Genomic DNA, 22249 nt, shown 5'->3' on the forward strand with positions numbered 1-22249 from the left:
CCCCCAGAAGTGTCAGAGAATAAATCTGTACTGTGGTGGGCCGCCATGTTTGTGGTCATCTGTGAGAGAGACAGTGGGAAACTAATAGAGATTTGGGCTTCATAGAGGCCTTGGACGTGAGCTTTGCAAAGACTTTGCCTAGGAGCCACAGACTTTGATATACACACCCCCATCTACTGCTACCCAACCAGAATGTGGTCAGATTGGAGGCCACCATGTCTCATGAGTGACTTTGACTTCTCTGAGAAAGGGACCCATGTATGTTCAAAGCAGCATAGCGTCGTCACTTGTGCATCCAACAAAAGTTAAGGAGTGTATCTTATGTGCAAGGGCTGCCATACTGAGCACAAGTGACCTGATTTCTCCTCACAGGCCAACCTCCACCAAGGGGTGGGCTCTGTGTCCAGCTGGGTCCAAATCCCAGCAAATCCACTCACTGCTCTGTGACTTGGGACAAGTAACTTGCCCTCCCTGCCCCACAATTTTCTTATCCATTACACGAGGATAATGATCTTCCCACTTGATAGGGCTTTTCTGAGAATCAAGTGAGAAAATCCATTTGAAGACCTGGGCAGCTTGCTTTCCACACAGGATGTGCTCAGCGGGAAGTTTAGCTACCATTTCTCAGTGGTTTAATGGGTCATGAGCTTTGATTGGTAGCCTACATGCATTGCAACAGCCTCCCAGCCCATTTTCTCAGTCTGTGTCCTCTCATCATCCAGTCTAAATGAGCTCCGAGGGTCCGGCTGCACAGATGACCAGTCCCCCTTTCCTTCCAGGAGGCCCCAGGTTTCCAGGCAGCTGTCAGGAGTCCTGGAGTCTGCAGAAGAGTGAACCGGATCTGTTGATTGCTGGGAATTCTCTTAGGGAGGCCCAAGTTGCTTAAAGGCTCCTCAGGAGCCTCTGTCCCAACAAGGGAGCCCCACGGGTGTCCAAAGGGAAGAACGCGATGGCTTTGTGCACTCCAGTCTCAAGTTTATAAAAGACAGGTCCGTTTGTGAGCTTACCACAGGAATGCTTGCCTGCACAGAAGTAGAACTCAGGGGAGGATTTCTGACTCACTGTTATGGGATGTCAGTGGAGGGAAACTCAGCAGCTTCAGCAGGGAGTTGGCAGGGACCGTGGGTGGGGTACCCGCTGTCCTTGCAACGGCTGTGAGAGGTAGTCCCAACACATGGAGTGGAACCTCCTGGACCATGAGAAGGGAGTGGGTGGCCACCTTGAACAAGGTTCACTTTCCTAATGACCCCCTCCAGTACACAAAATCGAGTTTTAATGACCCTCAGAAAGCAAACGTTCTAGCCAAGCCTCCCTCCCCAAGCCCTTCCTCCAGGGCCATCGGATTCATTAAGGCATTCCCTATCAAGTATTCAAAAGACCAGGAGGCACACGGCCCCCAAATCCTTGGTTTCTCCTGCTTCTTTAAAAAAACATTATGTGTGGTGAGGGGGAAAGGGTACTTTCCAAGTCTGGTCAGTAAGTATTAACTAATTTTATCATCAGAAAAAGAAAACAACTTTCATTTTCTAGAAGTTTCTAATGCCCACAGGCCAGAAAAAAAAAAGAAAGAAAACCAATTGGTTGCTATCTTAGTCAATACCTGGTAGTTTAGGCGTTGTGCAACCACCCTCCAAATCTTTCTGCAGTGGGGTCCAGTTTAGAACAAGTCGCCAAATTAGGACCCAGCGTGTTCAGACTACACCCCTTAAGTTGCACTACGCCAGGCCCAAAGCAGCTTCCTTAGGAAGACACACTGCCCCCCAGGTGTTTGCACATCTGTGGGCTGTCGCTGGACAGTGCAGAGGAGGGTGGAGTGGGGAGGGCAGGGGCGGTGAGCCCGCTCTCCAAATCCCTCTCCAATGCCAGCCTGCCACACTGTGCACACAGACATGACAGGGGATTGTAAAAATGCACCCCAAACAATGTGGCTAATGTACCGAGATCCCCTGTAAAGAAGCTCAAGGGCTTGGAGATATCAGAGTCCACGTGGGGCACCCTAAAAAGAACAGCTTTAGGGAACATTGGTCTACTTCTTCTGTTGATCCCCCTTCTCCAGAGAGAAAGAGAAGGGGCACAAGGACAAAAAGACTGGACTCTGGTATCCCCTTAGCATAGCCCATAAGCAATTCAGGCAGAATTTCTTTACACAATGGATGAGTGAAATGTGAACCACGCTGCCAACGTCAGCAAGACAAGCAAGTCCTGTGTATTCCGCTCAAGAGGGGGGGCCTGGACACATTTCAGGAGGAGCAGGGAACCTGCAGGCTGGGACATTAACTCCTGTCTTGGCTTGACAGTCACAAAATACAAGTTAATTTGTTTCACAAGCTAGTATAAGGACAGAGGGGAGTAGAACTACCCCTGCCCCTTCTGGGATCTTTTGAACTATTATTGGTCAAAATTCTGACAGGGGTGTGAGGATGCCTTTCTTTAAAATAAAAAAAAAATAAACATCTTTTATTTATTTTAAATGTGTTTTTCCAGGACCCATCAGCTCCAAGTCAAGTGGTTGTTTCAATCTAGTTTTGGAGGGTGCAGCTCACAGTGGCCCATGTGGGAATCGAACTGGCAACCTTGCCGTTAAGAGCACTGCGTTCTAAACAACTGAGCTAATTGACCACCCCAGGATGCCTTTCTTAATAAAGGATGTTTGCCAAAAACAAAACAAAACAGAAAAAGCCAGTGGAATCATGGTATTTTCTTCTTAAATGAGTCTTGCGATCATCTCACGCAATTATGCAGATAAAGAGTTGACTCCCAGAAAAATCAAACTAAGGGCCTTGTTGCACGCTGTATATTAGTGGCTGCCAGGAACAAAACCCAAGGTCCCAGACTCCTAGGACCTTCGTCATGATGTGTTCAAGCGATCAATGAGTTTCTCTGAATTCTGGATTTTTTTCCCTGTAGTGGGCTTTTGTAAAGGGTGTCCAATCTGAGGGTGAATTCATGCCATTTAAGCAAGATAGAACAAACGAAAATGAAAATGTTTTTCCTAAGTTTGAGGGCACAGGAAAGGGGTTGGTGTGTTATTCAGCTGTTTTGGATAATGGTTAAAATTTGTATTTTGTAGGTAAAACTATAATATGCTACCCCTCAAACATCTCCTGTTGTCCTTTTATTTTTTCATTTTTCATCTAAAAAAACATTTTTTAAAATTTCTCCTTAGCTTGGAAATGGGAGGGAATTTATCAGCAAGAGGAGTCAATAATGACAGCTGTTCAGGTCTAGATTTGGGGGTGGGTTTGGGGTTGAGGACAGCGGAATGGAACGAGAGAGTACGTGGAGCAATAATGCTTCTACACCTTTCAAATGTACGTGAGACAATTCACCGTTGTGAGGAAAGTACCAGAGACACGGAGTAGATGGCATTTGAGTCTGGACGTTTGAATTTTGTGAACAGGTGTTTTACTAAACTCAGGTCACGCAGATACCTGGGGAAAATTCACTCTCTTCCCAGAGTTCTAGACTTAGGAAATACTAAAATGAAGTCCTGTGATGAGGAGCAAACTTTATAAGTAAGTTTAAAATCTGAGAAAGGTTTAGAAAATAGAAACTGATCTCAGAAGGCAGACTCTGGCTGTCCCCACTTCCGGTTACCTGCTGTCTGCCTGGCGACCAACCCAGAGGCCCTGTTAGGAACCTCACCACAGGGCATGTAGTTCATTTTAAAGGGGAATAACATGTAAATGTCACAAAGTAAGAATGAGACACTGCAGTCTTCGTTTCTCTATTTCCTGATCTGCTTAAAAAACAAAAAGTGGTTTTAAATGGACTTCAAGCTAGACAGTCACTCGATATACGTTGACTGCAAAAAAAAAGAACAGCATTTAAATTCAAAATGCTTACCTTCTGAACTTCCACTGTTAGACATACAAGAGTTGGTAACTTTTTCTATCATGTTGGCTTTCTAAATGTTTTAGAGAAATAATCCAAATTTGCATGTGTATTTCTCACGTAATGTATGGATGAGCTAATTCAACTATTTCAAAAGGGAGACAAAACAGATTGAAAATTGAGTAGGGGTACAATTTACTCAAAAATATGTCAACACTATTTTAGATCTATAATTCTGTTCTGTTTTTCTAGATGAAACCCTCGCTAGTACTGCTTTTCTAGTGTCTTAAACTTATTTGAAATGAAGGGAAAAAAAGAACAAAATCACTGAACCATGAAAACATACAACTGTCTAATGAAGAAACTGAATCATCGCTATCATATATATTTTTTAAATCAATTGTCTCCTCTTCTAGAAACGTCTTAGAACGTCGAATCAATGGACAGAGTGATAAAATGACATTTCTCTGAAGAAGGAATAGGACCTAATGTGCCATTATCACTAGAGTACCTAAAACAAAATGTAGCTAGAGTACTGAGATTGGGACTTTTCTGTGTGCCCCCGCCCCACCTTTCTCCCACCCCAAGAATGTTAGGAATTTGAACTCCCTGTTCTTAAGGTGAAAGGGCATCAATTAACTCAGATCTGTTCCCGAAGAAAAGAGGTGGCAAATCCTGAGACACTGGGACCATCCAATAAACTCTCCCACATTTAAGATGGCAATAGATGGTGACTTCCTTTGGTGCCTCAAAGGTCATTGAAAAAACCCATGCGAATTACAGATCATTAATTGGGAGCCAGTAAGATCTCCATTTGCATCTCAGTGATTCTCTACTCCTTTATTTCAACATTGAGCTTTAGGTTTAAAATATTTGCTAAGAAAGCAGAAGAGGTGATTAACAGAGATTTTAAAATGTGCCATCATTACACATTCTGTCAACAGAGGAAAAGGAAACTATACAGCGTAAGTTACAAAATGGTTATTTCATGTTTCGCGAATGTTCAGTAAACCCTCCACGGTGATGTTATTCAACAGTAGAAAAGCAAAACAGAAATGAACTCAAGAGCCAGCCCAGCTCCGTTGGGTCTTTGCAAAGAACCTCGAGGAATCCCCCAGCTGCAGTCCACCTAGGGGGGCTCAAGCGTGGACATCTTCCCACTGCTCCTGCGAGAAGATGGTCTACTCGAGGTGCACAAGAACAGGAAACCGCAGCTCACTAGGGGACCACAGAAGTTACTCCTGCCACAGGACATGCCTCTGGGCTGCACAGAGAAGCTCCGGAGATGCACAATTTCCCAAAGGAATAAATGTGAATGACCTGGGGCTTGTATGTATCTCCTAGTGAAACACTCCACATGTTTGGGTGTTGTTTCTTTTTAAATTCCTTTTTCTTAAATTAGCTAGAGCTACCAGGTTCTAGAAGAGCTTGGCCACCACTTCAATAACGATGTTATTGTGTTGTCTTAAAATAGTTTCAACTTTTATTATTATTTTTATATTATTACTCCAACAGACTGGATTAAAGGCAGTGACCACTAACACAGACCACAACAGAGCTAACAGCCAGTCAGGCTGCTCCCAGAACCGGGGCTGACCGGCCTACGGCGCTGACATGCACGTCGGTAGCTCATACACGGCTACCCTCATAGCACAGGCTGCGGGAGGCGTGAGTCAAACGACAGATGCTGCTGTACCCTTAGAAGCTATTTAATAAATATCATCCAAAAAAAAAAAAGGAAAAGAAGCCCTCCGGAGCACAATTACCTTAGATCAACTGAATGTCATCTAGTTTATTAAACCATAAATTGAGAGAGAAGGAAAATATTAAAACAAAAAAAAGCAGATCTTAACACTAGCAGTAAATAAATTTGTACAACGATTCAGTCTGTATAATATGATGAAATAAATCTACATCTTTTCTTATTTTGGTGCTTTGAATTATACATACAAACGACAATTACAGGGACGTGTTCACACAGCATGTAGGCCTGGAAAAAGGCTATGCCAAACCCTTAGTGGCAATATGTGAGTGTTAACACGATTGCCCAGAACTGATAGAATTTTCTATGCTGAGGCCCACAGCTTTGAACGAATGATTCGCCTACGACATTTTTTTTTTAATTTTTTCTTTTCTTTTTTTTTTTCTTTCTTTTTTTTGTTTTTTTTGTTTTTTTTGTTTTGTTGTTGTTGTTTTTTTTTTAATGCATCAAACACCTGTGGCCAGTGAAAGGAAACAAAACTGGCAGTTTGTCCATTTGGATATCAGACCTAGTTTCTTCTTAATTTCCATATTTTATTTTCCCCATATTCCTTAAAATTCTTGGCGTCCTTCATGCCTTCCTTACAGCTACCCAGATGCAATAAAGTCTTCTTCAAATGTACAGTATTTCTTACAATATAAGTTATATGCAATGTTCAGCATTTTTTTTTTTCACAGCACTAGAGAGACCCTGTTAAATAGGGAAGATGAGTCTGAATGGCTTATTCACAAATGGGATCCAGATTCAGTGATTGGGGATGCAGACACCACAGTGAGCTCCTTGGCAAAAGTAGCAAACATCATTTTGCTTTCTGCCTTCAAAAAACAGATATCCATCGGTTCTCAGCTTCATGATACTGCTCCTGCAAAAATGCACACAGAAGGGGCTGGAGGGACTCTCGCCTGGAGACCTTTAAGCATCGAGTAGAGACTCTAACCCATGGCGGTGACCATACTAGAAGGATGGTGAGGTCCAAAGGAGAGGCTGGACGGCGGATGCATCGGCGTTGGAGTGGTCAGCATGTGGCTGGAATGGCTGAAGGGTGAAATGTGGCTGAGAGAAGACATGTGTCTGGAGAGGGCGGCTGGGTTGAAGGAGCTGCTTTTGGGGAAGTCTTCCAGTGTGTCATGCACCTTTTTGCACTTTTTGGATTTGCTAGACATTTTTCGGTTTCTGGTCTGGATTCCTTCCTTCTTCATAGTCAGGGGTCTGTTAATCTAAACAAAGATCAATTTTTTTTTTTTTTTTTACTTTTTTGCTGGCTCTGAAATGGTGCAGGCTTTCACACCCCATCATGGGTTCCTCTGACTGCCCCAGCTCAGGGATCTGCTTTCAGGGGGCCCCTTCCTCCCACCTCTTCCTGCCTCCTTCCCAGGGCCCCAGAGTCCGGCAGGCTCGGTCGGCAGCAGAGTTCTGACTGTCGGTCTCTATCAGTTTCAGAAACCAAGAGACGACAGGTAAGGTGTTCCCAGCAGAGGTTATTAATTATGTCCATCTGCATCAGTTATTTGCGAGAAATTTTGCCTCAGGGAACTTGGCGTTCCCACGGACCATATTCTAGACACCCACCCAATATGACCATATTTCTTTGATAACTGAAATATGATAACTTGTCTTACTTCATTAGATTTTCCTTAGACTATTTCATGACAATGGATTCAACTGAGGAATATTCCAAAGGGAAAAAACATTTTGTCTACTCGTCTGAAATCCATAGCGGGACTTTGCAAGCACTGTCACAGCCACCAGTCTGAAGTGTTCAGGTTGAACTGCCTTAAGAAACTAGGCCGGCAGCCCTCTTTGAATTCGTGTTTGGTTGTCTCTCTTCTACCTGGCCTTTCTGCAATGGGAGGTGCTGGCAAATCTTCCCCAGGAATTTGTGTGTTCTGGGGTCATATTTTAATACAGCATACCTTCCCAAAAGGTCATCTGTCTTGCCCATGTCACAACAACTATAATGATTGAAAGTTGCAATTTCCACCTAGTTCTGACTATCCACTTCTAACTAGACACACAGCAGAACAACCAATCAGCAAGTATTCAGTAACCACTTAGGGGTGTGAAGTACTGTGCTAGCATGAAAGTACTCATTCTAAAATTCAAAGACCAGGAATGAACTAAAGAGACAAAAAGATCACTAGTCTTCAGTCTCTGACACAGCATACCATCACTCTCAATAAGGCTCTTTGGTTTTATTTTTAAAATACATTTGCTTTGGGGTGGGGGACAGAAGAGGGGAAATCAAGAGAGGGGACGTTACAAAGCCACAGAGACCACGCAACACAAGGAGTCAGAATCAGAATAACCGCAACAGCAGCCATCGGCCCCAGGTAGCAAACCACACATTTGGCTGTGTTTCCAGGGAAATGTGGCAAAGCAATTCAAGGAGGGAATGTCAGGGTCTCAGTCATTCCTGGCTCCGTGGGGAAAAAACATCCTCTCCCTTCAGGGCCCTCAAGGGTGCAGGAAGGGAAGAGGCTGTCATGGCTACAGGGTCTACCTGTCTCCTCCAAAAGTGAGCAAAGGACAGGTAAGGAAGAGAGAATTCCAAAGATCGAGAGAGACAGGCTGCTGACAACACTTCTGGGCGCAGCAAACACACAGCTTCCTGGAGCTGAGGTGGGGGAGGTCACCACGCAGCGAGCGTGGAAACTCACCGTGGACCTGATTCCCCCTTGTGCCAGGAAGGCAGTGTGAGTGATGGCAGAAGAGCTAAAAGGTCGTTGCCAAAAGAACATCTCAGGGTTCCTTCTTCAAAGTTATAATCAAGATAAAGGTACAGCTGACAGAGGTGATAGGAATCTACTGTCACATCAAATCTTCCCCCAGATAATGTCTAGACACACAGCTCTTTACCCGGATATCTAGATACACATAGCCAGGTATCTAAATATAATATCTAGTTACACAGATAGCCACACAAACCCAGATAACTAGTCCCAACACCACCTAGACACACTGATACTGAGATAGGTAGTTATCTAAACACCTAGATAAGCAGAAAGGAACTAACTTATGGCATACATATACAAGGGCGGAACAAAATACAACACGATGAGAATGTTAATGGATTATTATCTCTTATTGTTAAATACACACAGATCACTTCCTTTTGTGAATTCTTACTAAATCAAAGACAGAAAAACCACTCTTGATAAGCAAGTTTCTCTCTCCCACAGCAGCCCAGCCTTGAAGTCAGGAGCTAATAAAGAATATAGAGCAGTGAGGGGGGTTCCTTGAACATTTATTTGATTTGATGAGAAATTCATATTCTTCAGAAATATATTTTTTTAGCTTGGACACAATTGAAATCATATCACATCATAGCTAAGTAGTCAAAGATATGTATAGCTGCTGAAAATCCCATAATTCCTACACTTCCATGAAAGTAGGAAAGAACTCATTGCTTTAAATTGAACTCGGGTCTGTTCTAAAACGTTCTAAAGCGTTTACCTTCCACTGGTCCCTATTAGTCCTGATGCTTCCCAGGAAGCCTTCTGCTACTCTGAAATCGGTCCTGCCTCTTTCACTTCATCAGCCCCATTCCCTTGCACAAGTTACTTCTCTGAGTCATAATTTCTTCAAGTAAACCAGAAATAAAGACAATTTCTGCCCTGTCTACATCACGGGACTGTTTGAGGCTCCAGTGTAATCAAGTAACATGAAAGTTCTTTGAAAACCATAAATTACAACCCAAAAATAATGTTATAGGCTGTGCCGATGACTGGGTGGCTCATAAACTCTAATGCCCCAAATCTTCCAGATTTTAATCACAAATCTGTTTATCTCCACAGAGTAAGCAGGTAAATTCCCCAAAGTGAAAATGGAACTTGGGTTTCATTGCTGATAAATGTGTATAAACCACAGTCCAAGGATCTAAGGGAGAAGGACCAACTGTAGGAAGACTCTAGTTCTATCAGGGCTGGCACTGCTCAGGTGTCCCATCAGGAAGGGATGGCACCGTAGGCAGGGTCCCTGGGAATCGCAGCAACTTGTTCCCCAAAGGGAAAAACAGAACAGCATGCTGGGTGACCCTCAGAAGTCCTCCTGTGACTTGAGAAATTTAACCAGAAAAGCTTCCTCCCTAATTCCCAGGTATTCCTGGGTAAGATGAGGTGAGTGCCAGAATGGCTGTGAGCAAAAAGCTCTGCCTTTTCCCCATTCAGCCCTAGACTTTGCCAAAGTTAGACTGGCCAAGAGACTTCAGGAGAATCAGACAGAGACGAAGAAGAGAGTGAGAGAGAGGTGAGAATTCTTTCTTTGGGACTAAGGCATGCTTCAGACCTCATTCGGTCACGGCCTGTCAGCCAGAGTTGTTTGGGGGGGGGAGGTAATTTTAAGGTAAAGACATTGCTACATGGGTGGACCCCAAATTAAAAGACTAGAAATGACAGAGCTAAACCTAGGTGACTGGCTGGCCATTATCACTCTGCTGATAGGACATAGAAGAAGGAAACACAGTGTTTCTTTTCCCTGGTAGGGGTAAGCGCTCCAGGCTGCTCTTCTCAGCTTTTCTCAGTTCTCTGCTGATTAGGAAAAGCCAGCAGATGAAATCTCTTGGACGCTTCATCTCATGTCATCTATATAGAGACCCCGTTTAAAATTCACAGCACAGGGTAAGACTCTCCCCCTCAGTAACTGAAGTTCAGTACTCTTAGCTTCAGGAATGTGTGTGCCGTGCATTACTATCTGGTTAGCTGTCTCTTTCGCTCTCTCCTTCGCGCTCTTTCTCACTTTTGCCATAAGTATAAACCGCAAGGAAACATCAAAATATAGCTGGTGACTTTTTTTGTTTCCCAAAAAAAGGGGAAGATTCTTTTCCCTTAAGAAGCCAGACCAGGCCCACCAGGCATACTGGATCGCTGTACGGCATGTACTGTTTTCTGGTGTTTTCCATGCCTACTAGGGGGGCTGGGTCATCCGGTCGGAACCCTTGGCTCTCAGCAAGGCTCCATAGTACATAGCAGTTTCCTACACTGAGTCCTACATCACTGATTACGGGAGGCTGGTTATGTGGCCCAAAGGAGGGCAATGCAAACTAAGAAGGGGGGCCTGGAAAGGGTGACAATGCGCATCATCAGCAAGGGACACGGTGGGACTGGTCTCCGTGACACTTACATTGTGCAGCTTGTAGTAGAGCCCGCAGGCGTTGCAGACAGGGTCCCCATTGGCATTCCTTCTCCAGAGAGTGGTAGTGGTGGTTTGACAGTTAGCACAGGATGTTCCTGCTCTTCTTGCTGCCGACTGGGAAGTGGGGAGAGGGAAAGGGTGGGGGAATCAAAACAAATGTTAAATGTGTTTTCAGAATTACAGAGACAGATATTAAAAAACAAAAAGAAAGAAATTATCATTGAAATCAAAACTAGCAAGTGGCCCACATGAAAGTAAGAAAGATCCCCAAAAGCAGCCTCAAGAAGAAAATTATAGCCGATCCACTGGCAAAGGAGCGTGTCAGCCTGCAGCCCAGTGGTCAGGGTCCTGCCCACTGGGCTCCCTGGTAGAATTCGGGGGAATTCAAAAGCCCACACCACCTCTTGAGGTTAATTCTGCCCCTGCCCCATCCCACAAAGTTCTCCAGATGTTGAATTTTTATGGGCGGCAATTTTGAATGAATTAGGCTAGTTTAGGCTTTCAGGAGCCTCCTTCGCCAGGCCCATGAGGTCTTTTTCAAGGGCATCTGCTCAGATATCACCTCTCAATGAGGCTCCCAGCCAGCAGTTAGTAACAGCAAAGGAAAAGCAAGCCCAAGCACCAAACGCACTTATAGATCCCAAATAAAGAAACGCTGGCTTACACAGAGAACAGAGAGCTCACGGAATAAGAATGTCTGCTTTCAGACTTGGTCACTCATGGGGACCACCATCCTCATTCTGTTTAGGTGGCTTTTAGTTAATGAGACAAACTGTAAAGAAGGCATGTTGGACTTCAGTAGGGACACAGCCCCTCCTCCTGTTCTCATCTCATTCCACCTTCTGAAAATTAGGTATTTCCTATTTGTTGTTCACAGAGCAGAGGAGCCGCAGGTCAAATGTCGGCCTCCACCTGAAGTTTAATTATTTGCCTGTGTCACTGCCTTCATTTCTTTTAAAAGGCAAAATTATTTGCCTTTCACTTTTTGACACACATTTATAAGGGGGCCTATTCTCTATGGCCCTGCTTGTAAATAAAACTAAACTGAAAAACTTTTGAAAGAAAATGGGAGTTGAGTCACCTCTCACATTCACCTCTCTCAATTCCTTAGCGTACCCCCTGCAACATAAAAAGAAATTTCTAACGACAAACTTATTCCTGCTCCTGAACTCAGAAATATTACCAAAGGCATTTCGGCTGGCCTTTACCTTGATCAAAAAAATTCTGGTGTGATTATAAAAGTGAGGAACAGAAACGGCAGTGATCGTGGTACACATTTCCATCAATATTTTATCAATCAAAAAGTTGGGCCGAAGACTGAAAGCTGCCGGGTATGGAAAACCCAGTGGCAATTCTGAATTAAGCAGACTGATTCCTTTCCTTTCCAAGCCACTAAATTGTTCTGCAGATATGCTTCTCCTTCCTACAGGCTTAAATAATAGAGACTTTTTTTTGGGCGGGGGGATGTTAGTAATTCTTTATTCTCTGCATCTAAGAAACTGGAAATTAAAAACAGCCCTTATCTATCATAATTGAGAAGGTTTTACTTTTTGGCTGTCCATTTTGAAAATAATTCACCACAGCCCAAAAGCACTGTCTCTAACCTCCACCTGCCTTTATGTAAGGTGATCGTTTAAGACTTAAATAACTGTTTCTTCTGTACTCTTGGGAAGAAAATAATACATTAAATCAGAGCTTAATGGTTTGGGCAATTATGTTATTATGTGATTATTATTATCTTCCTGTACTTTTTTTTTTCTTTAAAAGAAACACTTGGATATAGTAGACTAATATCTACTCAGGCACCAGATTTCCCAGCCCAGCATCTTGGAACGCCTAGTACAAGCACATCAGGCCAACCCGTAAAATCAGAGCTCCAAATGACGAGGTTCTCGACGCATCCTTCACAGTATACTGACAGTAACATAAATACAATCGGGCTCAGAATACGTCTCCGGTCTACAGACTTTATGTGAATTTATACAGAACCTCTCAAAGCTACACTGTTTGGTTCACTAGCAGGAGACAAAGTCCATTAATAAACCAAGCTAACTCAGCTGGTTGTTAGACATATGAAAATCCTGGCGACACTGGGGTAAAAAATTCTATGGCGCTTCCCGTCAGTCATTTCTATTTCCTGCACAAGTTTATTTAGTGTTAGATATTCATCTGATGGAGGAGCTAGCTAGCTACATGATGGGCTGGGTGGTCTTCAGTGTATCTGCAAATATGCAAAACAAAAACAGCAAAATGGAGAGACGGAGCTGGAAAGAAGGGACAGGAAATAATAGGAAAGAAGAAAAAGAAGGTTCTAGGTTAAATGCATCTAAGGGCTAAAAAAAAAATTTAATTTAATTCAAAAATCCTGAATGTGCTCCGAGTCTCTCTCTGGAGCATATGAATTCTATGGAACTAAATATATAAAACCACCCAGAACAGATGAGTAAGATAGAACAGACAGTTTAAAATGTGGCAGCCAATGAACTCTAGAATTAAGAGTGATTATTACTCAGAGTCTAGAGAATTCTTATGAAAGGTGAATGAAGACAAAATTATATAAAATGCAAGTGGAGTTTCCTATGCAATCTGCCCAGACAAAAGAAACCCCAAGAAAATGTCAAATACACCCTTGCTCATTAATCAGCCCATAGTCTGAGACTTTACTTCCTCTTTTTCCTTCTTTACTTCTACCTTAAAATTAAAAAAAAAAAAAAAGCCCGATTGTAATAGTACCATGACTTATTCTTAACAAGAAAGTTTTTGTTGTTAGTTTTTTTTTTTCCTTTTTTTCTTTTTTACTTTTTTTTTTTTTTTTTAAGGCCAGGTTTTCAGTGATTCAGAACATTCTTTTGTGGTGTGATCATATTCATTCTGTGCTAACACCTCCAGCCATTTTTTTTTTCAAACACGTCTTGTTCTGATATGTTCAAACATCTTGATGTTTAGGTTGGGGAAGCTGAGTTGTTGTTTATGAGTTATCTCCAGTGCTCAGATATCCGGCAGCTTTTTCCTAGGAAGTTAGCTTTGCACATGAGAGAAAGGAAAAAAAATACCAAAGTGCATGGGGATGGGGAGGTTGAGAAAGTTGGAAAAGGGGGCAAAGATCAGAAAGAAAAAAGCGAGAGACTGAGGATTGCCAAAAATTAGTCACATGGGCATTTCCATCCCTAGAAAGTTTTTCCTTCTTCTGAAGAGGATGTACAAGGTGTTGAGTTGCACTAAAATCTGATGGGGAAGACAAATAATTCTTTAAAAAGAATAGATAGGATTTGGATTCCACCCCCACCCCCCCCACATCCCCCTTAGACTCTGCGGGATGCCTCTTCATCCATTAAACTGCACGGGGAAAATCCCCTCCTCCCCTCTCCACGAGGTGAATGTCGTCACCACAGAAAGCATTTTGATCCTTGACTGTGGTTAGAGTTATCATTTGCAGAGCTTGCTTTTATTTGTCTGTTACATCCACTTGCTATTCAAGCTGGCCTGAGGTTCCGAAGACACGCTGACAAATGAACTCCTCCTGCTAGTTTTCCTCATAAATGCTTGACAGTGCCAGAATTTCCCGAGTATTTTTAGGGGTCAAGAAGTTTAACAAAGAAAAAAGAAGGGGGAGAAAAAACATCACCCCAGCGATAGTGGTTCCAAGGGGATCTAGGACCAAATGCTAGGTGACACCAGGAGGCAAGCCAGGACTCACACACTATTTCCCACAGGAATTACCTGTGGGGAGTCCTCAGCTCCTAAGACCAAAACTCCACTAGGTTCAATGACTGTGGCTTGTGAAATCCCGTTAACGGGCCCTATCCATCTTAAATCATTGGCACACACCATTCATCCAGCCTAGGATCCCACTTCTACCACTTTAGGAGCAAGTTATGGGGGATGCCTGGGACCGTCCATCCTCAGACTATAACTTTCTCTGCCTGTCACGCAGTGATATTCAATGCATCGTAAGTCAGTGGTCCTGGCCTTGTTTCAGTACTCCTTCGGTTAGGGAATACTTTTCACATTTGATAACCCAGAAATCAGCACCCTTAAAAATTTGATAGATGAGTTAAGAAATGTGGAAGGAAGAGAGAGAGAGAGAGAGAGAGAGAGAGAGAGAGAGAGAGAGAGAGAACACTCTTTTCAGTATATCTAATTTGAAAAAGGGAAAAAAAAACCTCTCCCAAGCAAGCCGACATCACTGTGAGCTGTCCTGCCAATTTCCTGCAGAAAGCTCTCCTTCCCGAAGAGAGGAAATGAAAAACACCAAATGGTTAGTGTTGGGTCAGTGCTTCCCCAAGACGACTCACCAGCCTTCGCTTGGGCTTAATGAGGGGTCGGTTCTGTCCGTTCATCTTGTGGTACAGCCCACACGCATTGCACAGGTAGTGCCCGGTGCCATCTCGTCGCCACAGTGGGGTAGAGGTTGCCCCGCAGTTCACACACTCCCTGCCTTCTAGAAACAAGACCACACATAAGTCACTTATGGAAGAGAAGCTGCCAGCGCTCCCCTCGGAATTAGGGAATGACAGTCAAATGGAGAACTAGTTTTTCCTTCTCTTCTCCCTCTTTTGGGGGACTTTCCCACCTTCACCTCCCTTGAAGGTGGCTCCCAAGCTGCAAAGAGTCACTGGGTGACTGGCTCCTGGCCCAACTCGTACATAGGAAAGTGGCCCAGGGATACATTGCTGAGCCTCATCCTGGGCCTGCTCAAAGGGAGGAGGACAAAGGCAAATTTCAACTTCTCACAGTTCCCCAGAAACTCGGAGCCCCCAACAAGGCAGAACAGAACATTTCACTCACTTCACTCAAAGGAAAACAAAGGTGACCCATTCTTATCCCTACAGATTGATCTAAATACTGAAGATTAGGATGGGGAGAAAGGAAAGATGAATCAATGGTGAGATCGATAAACAGATAGCACGCAGATGCATAGATTGACCAATTGGCCGATTGATTTGGGGGGACAGGGACGGGACTTTAGATTTTACTTCCAATAGAACTAGAAATGCCCCTGGCTGGTAACAGGTGAAGACCCAGCAGGGTCCTCTCCTTCCCCACCATCCTTTTTCTCTCTAGAAAAGGTTTTTCCGGTTTCCCAGCCCAGCCGCTGTGACAGGGACTAAAGTGCCACCTTTAGGCAAGGAACCTAGAGATGGGGGGCAGGGAAAGGGAAAGAAGAGAGGGTAGGAGGGGCAGAGTGGGGGGCAAAGGCTCAGCAGAATAGGCCAGGTAGGGAAGAGGGTGGAGGGAGGTCTTGGTCGGTTGATTAACCAAAGCCTGCCTACAGTTGCTCTTTTTCCAAAAATACAAACAAACAAAATAAACAAAAAACCGGCCAGGCCAGGTTCAGTCAGCGTTCACTCCAAGGGCGGGAGAAGGAGCCAGACCCTCAAAATACCATTTTAGGACACCGGGGAGTTTGCTTACTGATTGCTTTTCAACTTCTACAGGAGGAGGACGGTTTCTTGGTGAACCTGTCCCACTGCTGGGGGGCGCCTGTTCTCCCCGCCTGGCTGCCCCGAGACAGGACCCCCCAAAGAGTCCCTGCTCCATCCATCTGTGGGTCCCCAACCGTGCAGGAGCCAGTGGCTCCACTAGCTGGACCCCCCAGAGGAGGCCTGAGTGGGGACAGGGTCTCCCTCTCTTTAGGGTACTGAGAAGGACTGCAGGACGGCAGGGGAGAAAGAGAAGCCCCTAAAGGTTGTTTTGTTTTAAGAGATTAACCAGCTAACCGGAAACTACCAGAAGATGGTCTGGGGGAGGAGAACCACACTGGAGCTCGGAAATCATGACTCCCTACAGGAGGGGCAAGGCTGGCCTGGGGGCCAGCGCCTGTCCCTCCTTTGGGGATGCCCCCAGATCAAGTGTGTGGGAATTGGAAATTGGGGAGCTTTACACCTGTGAGCCTGTGTTTTCTCCCGGGCAGGGTCAGGGGAAAGAAAAGGACTTTTGGAAATGGAAGAGGTTTTTGCCTCCTTTCACACTGGAGTCCATGCCGGTGCTGAATAGTTTTGGGTCCACTTTCCTTTTTTCAAAAGAAAAAATTGGTAAGGAGTTAAGACAGATTTTTTTTTAACCTAAAATCAGGAAAGATTCTTAACTCAGGGTGTACAGAGAGCCTCCTGAGAACCCCAGCGATTATCTACAAACACGTGGCCCTTATGTGCCATAAGCACTTTCCAGGGACCCAACAGCATCTATCGGTCCTCAAAAAAAGACTTTGGACTGAACTGCATCTAGACACCTTTCACTGGGGTCCAAACCTGTGGGCTGTGGCTGGTGGATGTGGGCGAGGCATGGGGGAAGGAAGAAGGGGAATGTGGGCGAGGTGGTGTCGGGGGCTGCTGGAGCCAGGAGGTGGGCAGGGTCTGTGCCCCAAGTGGGCGCTAGATCAGCTCTTTCTGGGGATGGGGATGCTGGCCTGTCCTGGCTGGGGCTGCCCACTCCCCATCCTGCCAAGACAGGGGCCTCTCAGGTCCCCAGCCACTTTGTCCCTTTCTTCCTTGGGGTGTGAGGTCTCTTGGTTCCATGCTCCTCCAGCACAAGGGCTGACTGCCCTGCTCCTAGGCACCCTGGGCTGGGGGATCTCCCAGCCTGACATGGTTAGTCTGATTTCCTTTTCTTTGTCAGGCGGTGGGGAGGATGACAGCTTCCTTTTCAGAGGGACCTTAAAAGCTAGCAACGGTTGCCTCTTCAGCAAGACTCAGCTCAGTAGAGCAATTTTCTGTCTTGATTCACTCCGCAAGTTTGCGATTGCCTTGTGTGGGTTTTTCTTACTTTTTTTTCTTTTCTCCTTGTTGCCTCTAGCCTGTGACTTCAGCAAACAACCAATTTTCCTAATGGAGGCCCTGACTGTCTCCTGCTTTCTTTCCCTCTCCTCGCTCACTGCCTGGTATGAGCTGCTCAGACAGACACCTCTCTCTTAGGTGACAAGAACCACAAAGCTGAGAGGCCTCTTGACATGCAACAGCCATTTTCAAACACCCCTTCGCCTCTGACTGAAATCCTGAAACTGGGCTGGACAGAATGGGCAGGGAGTGGGGTGGGAGGTCGTGAAGAGGAAGGTGGGGTGAGATGCCCACAGGACGTGGGGAGCTAAGAAATGGCCCTTTGCAAAAGTCTTTGTCTTTTGTTTGCAAAGATATATCCCAGCTCTGACAGCCGGCTGGCGTTACAAAAGCAATAGGTGCCCTAACCACAGCTTCAACCGTTTCTCCAAAATGCGACAACCCTCTCTTCTGTTGTCTCCTCCTTCAGCAAGTGCGTTTGCAAAGAGGTTAAAAAAAAAAAAAAAAAGCAACCACTAAAACCAAGAGAATCCCCTCCTCAAGAATTCCCACCACTTCCACCCTCTTTACACAGAAGGCATCTAGAAACTTCTCCACCCCGCTCCACACTCCCAAAAGTCCCAGCTCCCTCACTGCCCAGGTGTGCTGCCCGTGGGTTTTTTGACTGTGAGAAAGGAATAAGAGGAGGAAGTAAAAAGCCAAATTTAAATCGTCTCCTTTCCTCTGCTCCCCACCAAAAAAATAAATAAATAAATAAAATAGGTATATAGATGCCCCTGGTTCTGGTTTGGGGAAACCGCGGATACCCACCCCCCACCACCACCCGCCAAATGTGCAGTCTTAAGGAAAGAGATGTGCGAAAGGAAAAGACTAAACCAGAGGCCGAAGGTATGCACAAGAGAGGGGGAGAAATCAAACACGGAAATGAGGGCAAAGAAACCAGAGGCTTTTGGAAAAGTCAACTCTGTCCCTTCCCCCAACACAAAACCACCACAGCAGCCTCAGATACCACGATCTTCCCCCAAAACTTTTAGTCCTACCAGAAAAAGAGAACTTAAAAAAATAAAATGCCATCACTACCTCAAAAGGCACAGGTCTGCTCTCTTTGCAATCAGCCCTCACGCCTTGATCTAATCCTGGGGTTTTCTGCGAAAGGCTGTTCCCATTTCTCTGGAACCCTCCACTCCACGCCCCAGCCTGGCCCCTGACCAGGCTGCCAGGCCACTTTCCTAGCCCGCTCTCCCTCTCGCTTGTTCTGACTCCACCAGCCAGCCTACCTCCCTCTCCCTCTGCCGACTTTCATGTATAGAACATACAGGTCTGAGTTTTTCTGTCAGCCTAACCGCATCCGGACTCTATTAAAGTTCCTGGCGCGGGATAAACAATGCAACTGTCGCGTGCAGCAGTCTGAAAATAATTGGATTAGCTAAAACATCAACTAAATAGAGACAGTCCTGCCCAGGCAGTCGGAGTGAATGTCACCCTGGAAAAAAAAAAAGAAAAGAAAAGAAAAGAAAGAAAAAAAAAACCTGAAAACTGATCTCATGGTCACTGGGCTCTCAGAGCCCTCCCTCGGATGTTTTCTAAACCGGGGTTTTGCCAACTCTGTTGTTTCAAGACGGCTCATCTCGCCCATAAAAGACAAGTGATTTGTGCCACTTCTTGGTATACAGACTCTCCATAGGTCGAGGGCAGAGTCAGGACAGTTGGAATAGACCAGACTCACCCACCCTGAAATGGACACACACCCCCAAGAAGACACAACGATATTCACAAAATTAATCTCTAAAAACATAACTAAATCTCATCTCAGAGAATCTGAGATTCTTTGATTCAACTGCTTCGGTTAGAAACAAAATTGGTGGTGGATCATTTCATTTTTAAAGCGAACGTATTTTGTGTAGGTTTTTTTTAAATGCAAGTGTCTATACCAAGAGAATTAACAAGCAGACCGCTGTTAAACAGGGTGTGCTTTTTTGAAAGAGGATGAGGAAAGGAAGCAGAGACACACACCTGGGGATCTTTTTCAGTCCTTCCTACCTCCTCTGGCTTCAGATCAATCGAGAAATATGTTGTAAGACGCCTTCCTGCCCTTGCCTGGGCTGTGAGCACTAGAAGATGCTGCAGGTAACTGGCCCAGGTGACTTTTGATTTCCATGCAGCTGTTTCCCAGTGCACAGCCCACCTTGCTTTCCCAGAATTTACTATGAAAGCCCCCTTTTCCATGCAAAGAATATGTTGGCTCCTTTGCCAGGGTCTCTCTCTCCCCCCAACCCCCGCAAAAAAATAAAACTATATATATATATATATATATATATATATATATATAATTTACACATGTCTGTAAAAACGGCTGTCCTCTGTTGACTGCATGACCCGTCTGAGCTGGGCCGAAAGGAACAGTCAAAGGGACTCAGAGGCCAGGAAGGGTCAGAGGAGGGACCTGTGCTTGTTTAGGTTTCAGGAGGTTTCGGTTTAGCATTAAACACTAAAGAGTCATTCCCTCGCCTTCCATTTGGCCTTCGAAACTCACTAAAGGTTACTTAGTGAGTAACCTTCTGGCAGAACCCAGAAGGCCCCCCTGGCAGGCAGGAGAGGATCGGTTTGTGTTGGTGTTTGTCTCTTTCCTTAAATGAGATCCCACTGTCCTCTGCTCTGAAGAATGGAATGAGAGGGGACACACCTCATTCTTTCCCGCTGGAAGAATGGGAAGAAATCAAATCTCAGAGGGGTCTGGAACACCACCCAGGTCCCCTGAGGCGCCAGACTGCACTCTGTTTCCCTGGCTCCAGATTTAGGAGAAAAGAAAGGCGGAGGGGGCGGGGAAGGGACCCCAGGGGAGAGCAGGCGCCTACCTGTGCTGGATCTCGCCTTGGGCCTGGACTTGCACCCGAAGCCGGTGGGGGAGCCCCCCAGCAGGCTGCTGGGGGGGAAGAGTCCGGAGCTGTATTCCGGGACGTAGGGCGGGTAGGTAGTGATGGGGTGGTGGGCGGACGACGCCGCCCCTCCCAGGGTGGTCATGCTGCCCCGCGAGTGCGACGACTCCAGCTTCATGCTGTCCGGCAGCGGCACCTGGTACTTGATGCATTCCTTCTCGTCCTGCCGGCCCGAGCCGGCCGAGCCCGGCGTGGACAGGGACGGGTCTGGGGAGACGTCCTTCGGTGGGGTGGGCGGGAAGGTGAAGAGATGCGGGCTGGAGTGGCCCGCCGACAGGGAGGAGGACGAGGCCGGGGGATAGACCGAGAGGGGCCCCGGGGAGCCGTGATGGATGGACGTCTTGGAGAAGGGGCTGAGGTTCCAGGGCGAGGCGGTGTGGTGGCTGCCCAGGGCTTTGCCTCCGTCCAGCCAGGGCAGGGATCCGTGCAGCAGCGGCGGGCGGCACACCTGGCTCCCTGCGGGCGAGGGGCAACAGATAGAAAGGCGAGTGAGAGCAGCCCCGAGGCCCTCAGATCCACCTGGGGAGTCTCCCCTCCACCCCAGCCTCCCTTTCAGGAAAATCCCAAACATAGGGCACCTGGGCTCCACGGGCCCACTCTAATCCAGGCCTTCCCATGAGTACCTTGGCCAGCACACAATTCACCCCTCTCTCCCACACAAATGTCCCATCCATTCCTGCAGAATGAGGGACCTGTGTCTGACATCCAAGAGGTGCTGCCATGGACTGGAGAGGGGCCCCTTGGCTTATTGGCCTACCAAGACACACTTTCTAAATCACGTCCCCCCAGGTCCCTCTCTAGAAACTGATTTGATTTATTGGTTCCCTTCAATGGCTGGGTGTCCCCATCCCAGACCTAACCCCAGCAAGGCTGATAAGAGAGTCAGCTGTGAATGACGAGGCCTGAAGGGGTGAGCCTGGCCTCACAAGCTCTCAACGCCAGGAAACTCCACAGCCTCAGGTAGGCCAGCAGCTCCCGGTGCCCAGAGCAGGAAGGAGAGGGCTGGGAAGAGAGGACAGGGGGGTTCTTAGGGTCCCCTCCAAGAAACCCTACTTCAGTGCTTGCTCATAATTGGCAAGGCCTGAAATGGGATTTGCAGGGAAATTTTAATCTCTCAGACTACTGGAGCAAGTTTCCAAGGCTGGACTTGGGATGCCTGTCTCACCCTCCCAAATCCTATAAAAGAAGATAAAATACGCTCCAGATGCCCTCAAAGGTGTGATTCTACCAGTGTGATATGTGACTTTTCACCTGAGCCCCTGAGACACAAAATTCCAGTTTATGTAGCCACAACCCAAACAAGTCCATACACTCTGTGAGGGGCACTTTTAAACTGCAAGTTCAAATGCATACACGTATTGATCTTTTAATCCAGTACCTGCCCCAACGTTTGACGTGCTATTTAACCATTAAGAACAATACTGAAACTAAAATCTTAAGAGAGAGGAAGGGGAGGGGAGTGGAAGGGAAGGAGAGTTCTCTGAACACCAAGGGTCAAGCTTCATATTATGCAGGAAGTAGTATAGTAAATAATATTAAGCCTGCATCCACCGCATTTCCACTTAACTGCTGATCTGCAGAGAACAAGGGCAAAGAGCGCCCCATCCGCAGAAACAATTGTTTAAACCTGGTGACAGCAGCGCGGAGGACGCCTGCTGCCGGAGGGGCTCTGTCATCGGCGCCAATGCCGGCTCCAAGTCGGGGGCATGGGCAGACCCCAGTCGGGGGTTACTGAGGGAGCCACACGTTTTCTCTGCCTGAAACTTAGCAGCTCTTTCTTGCTTAGGAACACACGTACAGCTGGGAAGCCT

The 22249-nt window shown here is 46.1% G+C and overlaps 1 protein-coding gene across 4 annotated transcripts in view; it reads right to left on the bottom strand.

Moving 5' to 3' along the window:
* Positions 1-4655: 4655 nt before the first annotated feature.
* Positions 4656-22249, bottom strand: part of GATA3 (GATA binding protein 3) — a 28979-nt gene continuing 11385 nt past the window's right edge. For 3 of the 4 annotated variants that reach the window (XM_019738258.2, XM_019738259.2, XM_019738256.2), the window contains exons 3-6: positions 20358-20894; positions 15022-15167; positions 10715-10840; positions 4656-6813 (exon numbers count right to left, since the gene is read on the bottom strand). In XM_019738258.2, coding sequence (XP_019593817.1) covers positions 6529-6813; positions 10715-10840; positions 15022-15167; positions 20358-20894 — 1094 coding nt within the window. In that variant the 3' untranslated portion in view covers positions 4656-6528. The remainder of the gene's footprint in view (positions 6814-10714; positions 10841-15021; positions 15168-20357; positions 20895-22249) is intronic. The other variant, XM_019738260.2, reaches the window with a different exon arrangement.

The sequence above is a fragment of the Rhinolophus sinicus genome, linkage group LG02 (genome assembly GCF_036562045.2).
Source record: "Rhinolophus sinicus isolate RSC01 linkage group LG02, ASM3656204v1, whole genome shotgun sequence".
Classification (NCBI taxonomy): Eukaryota; Metazoa; Chordata; class Mammalia; order Chiroptera; family Rhinolophidae; genus Rhinolophus; species Rhinolophus sinicus.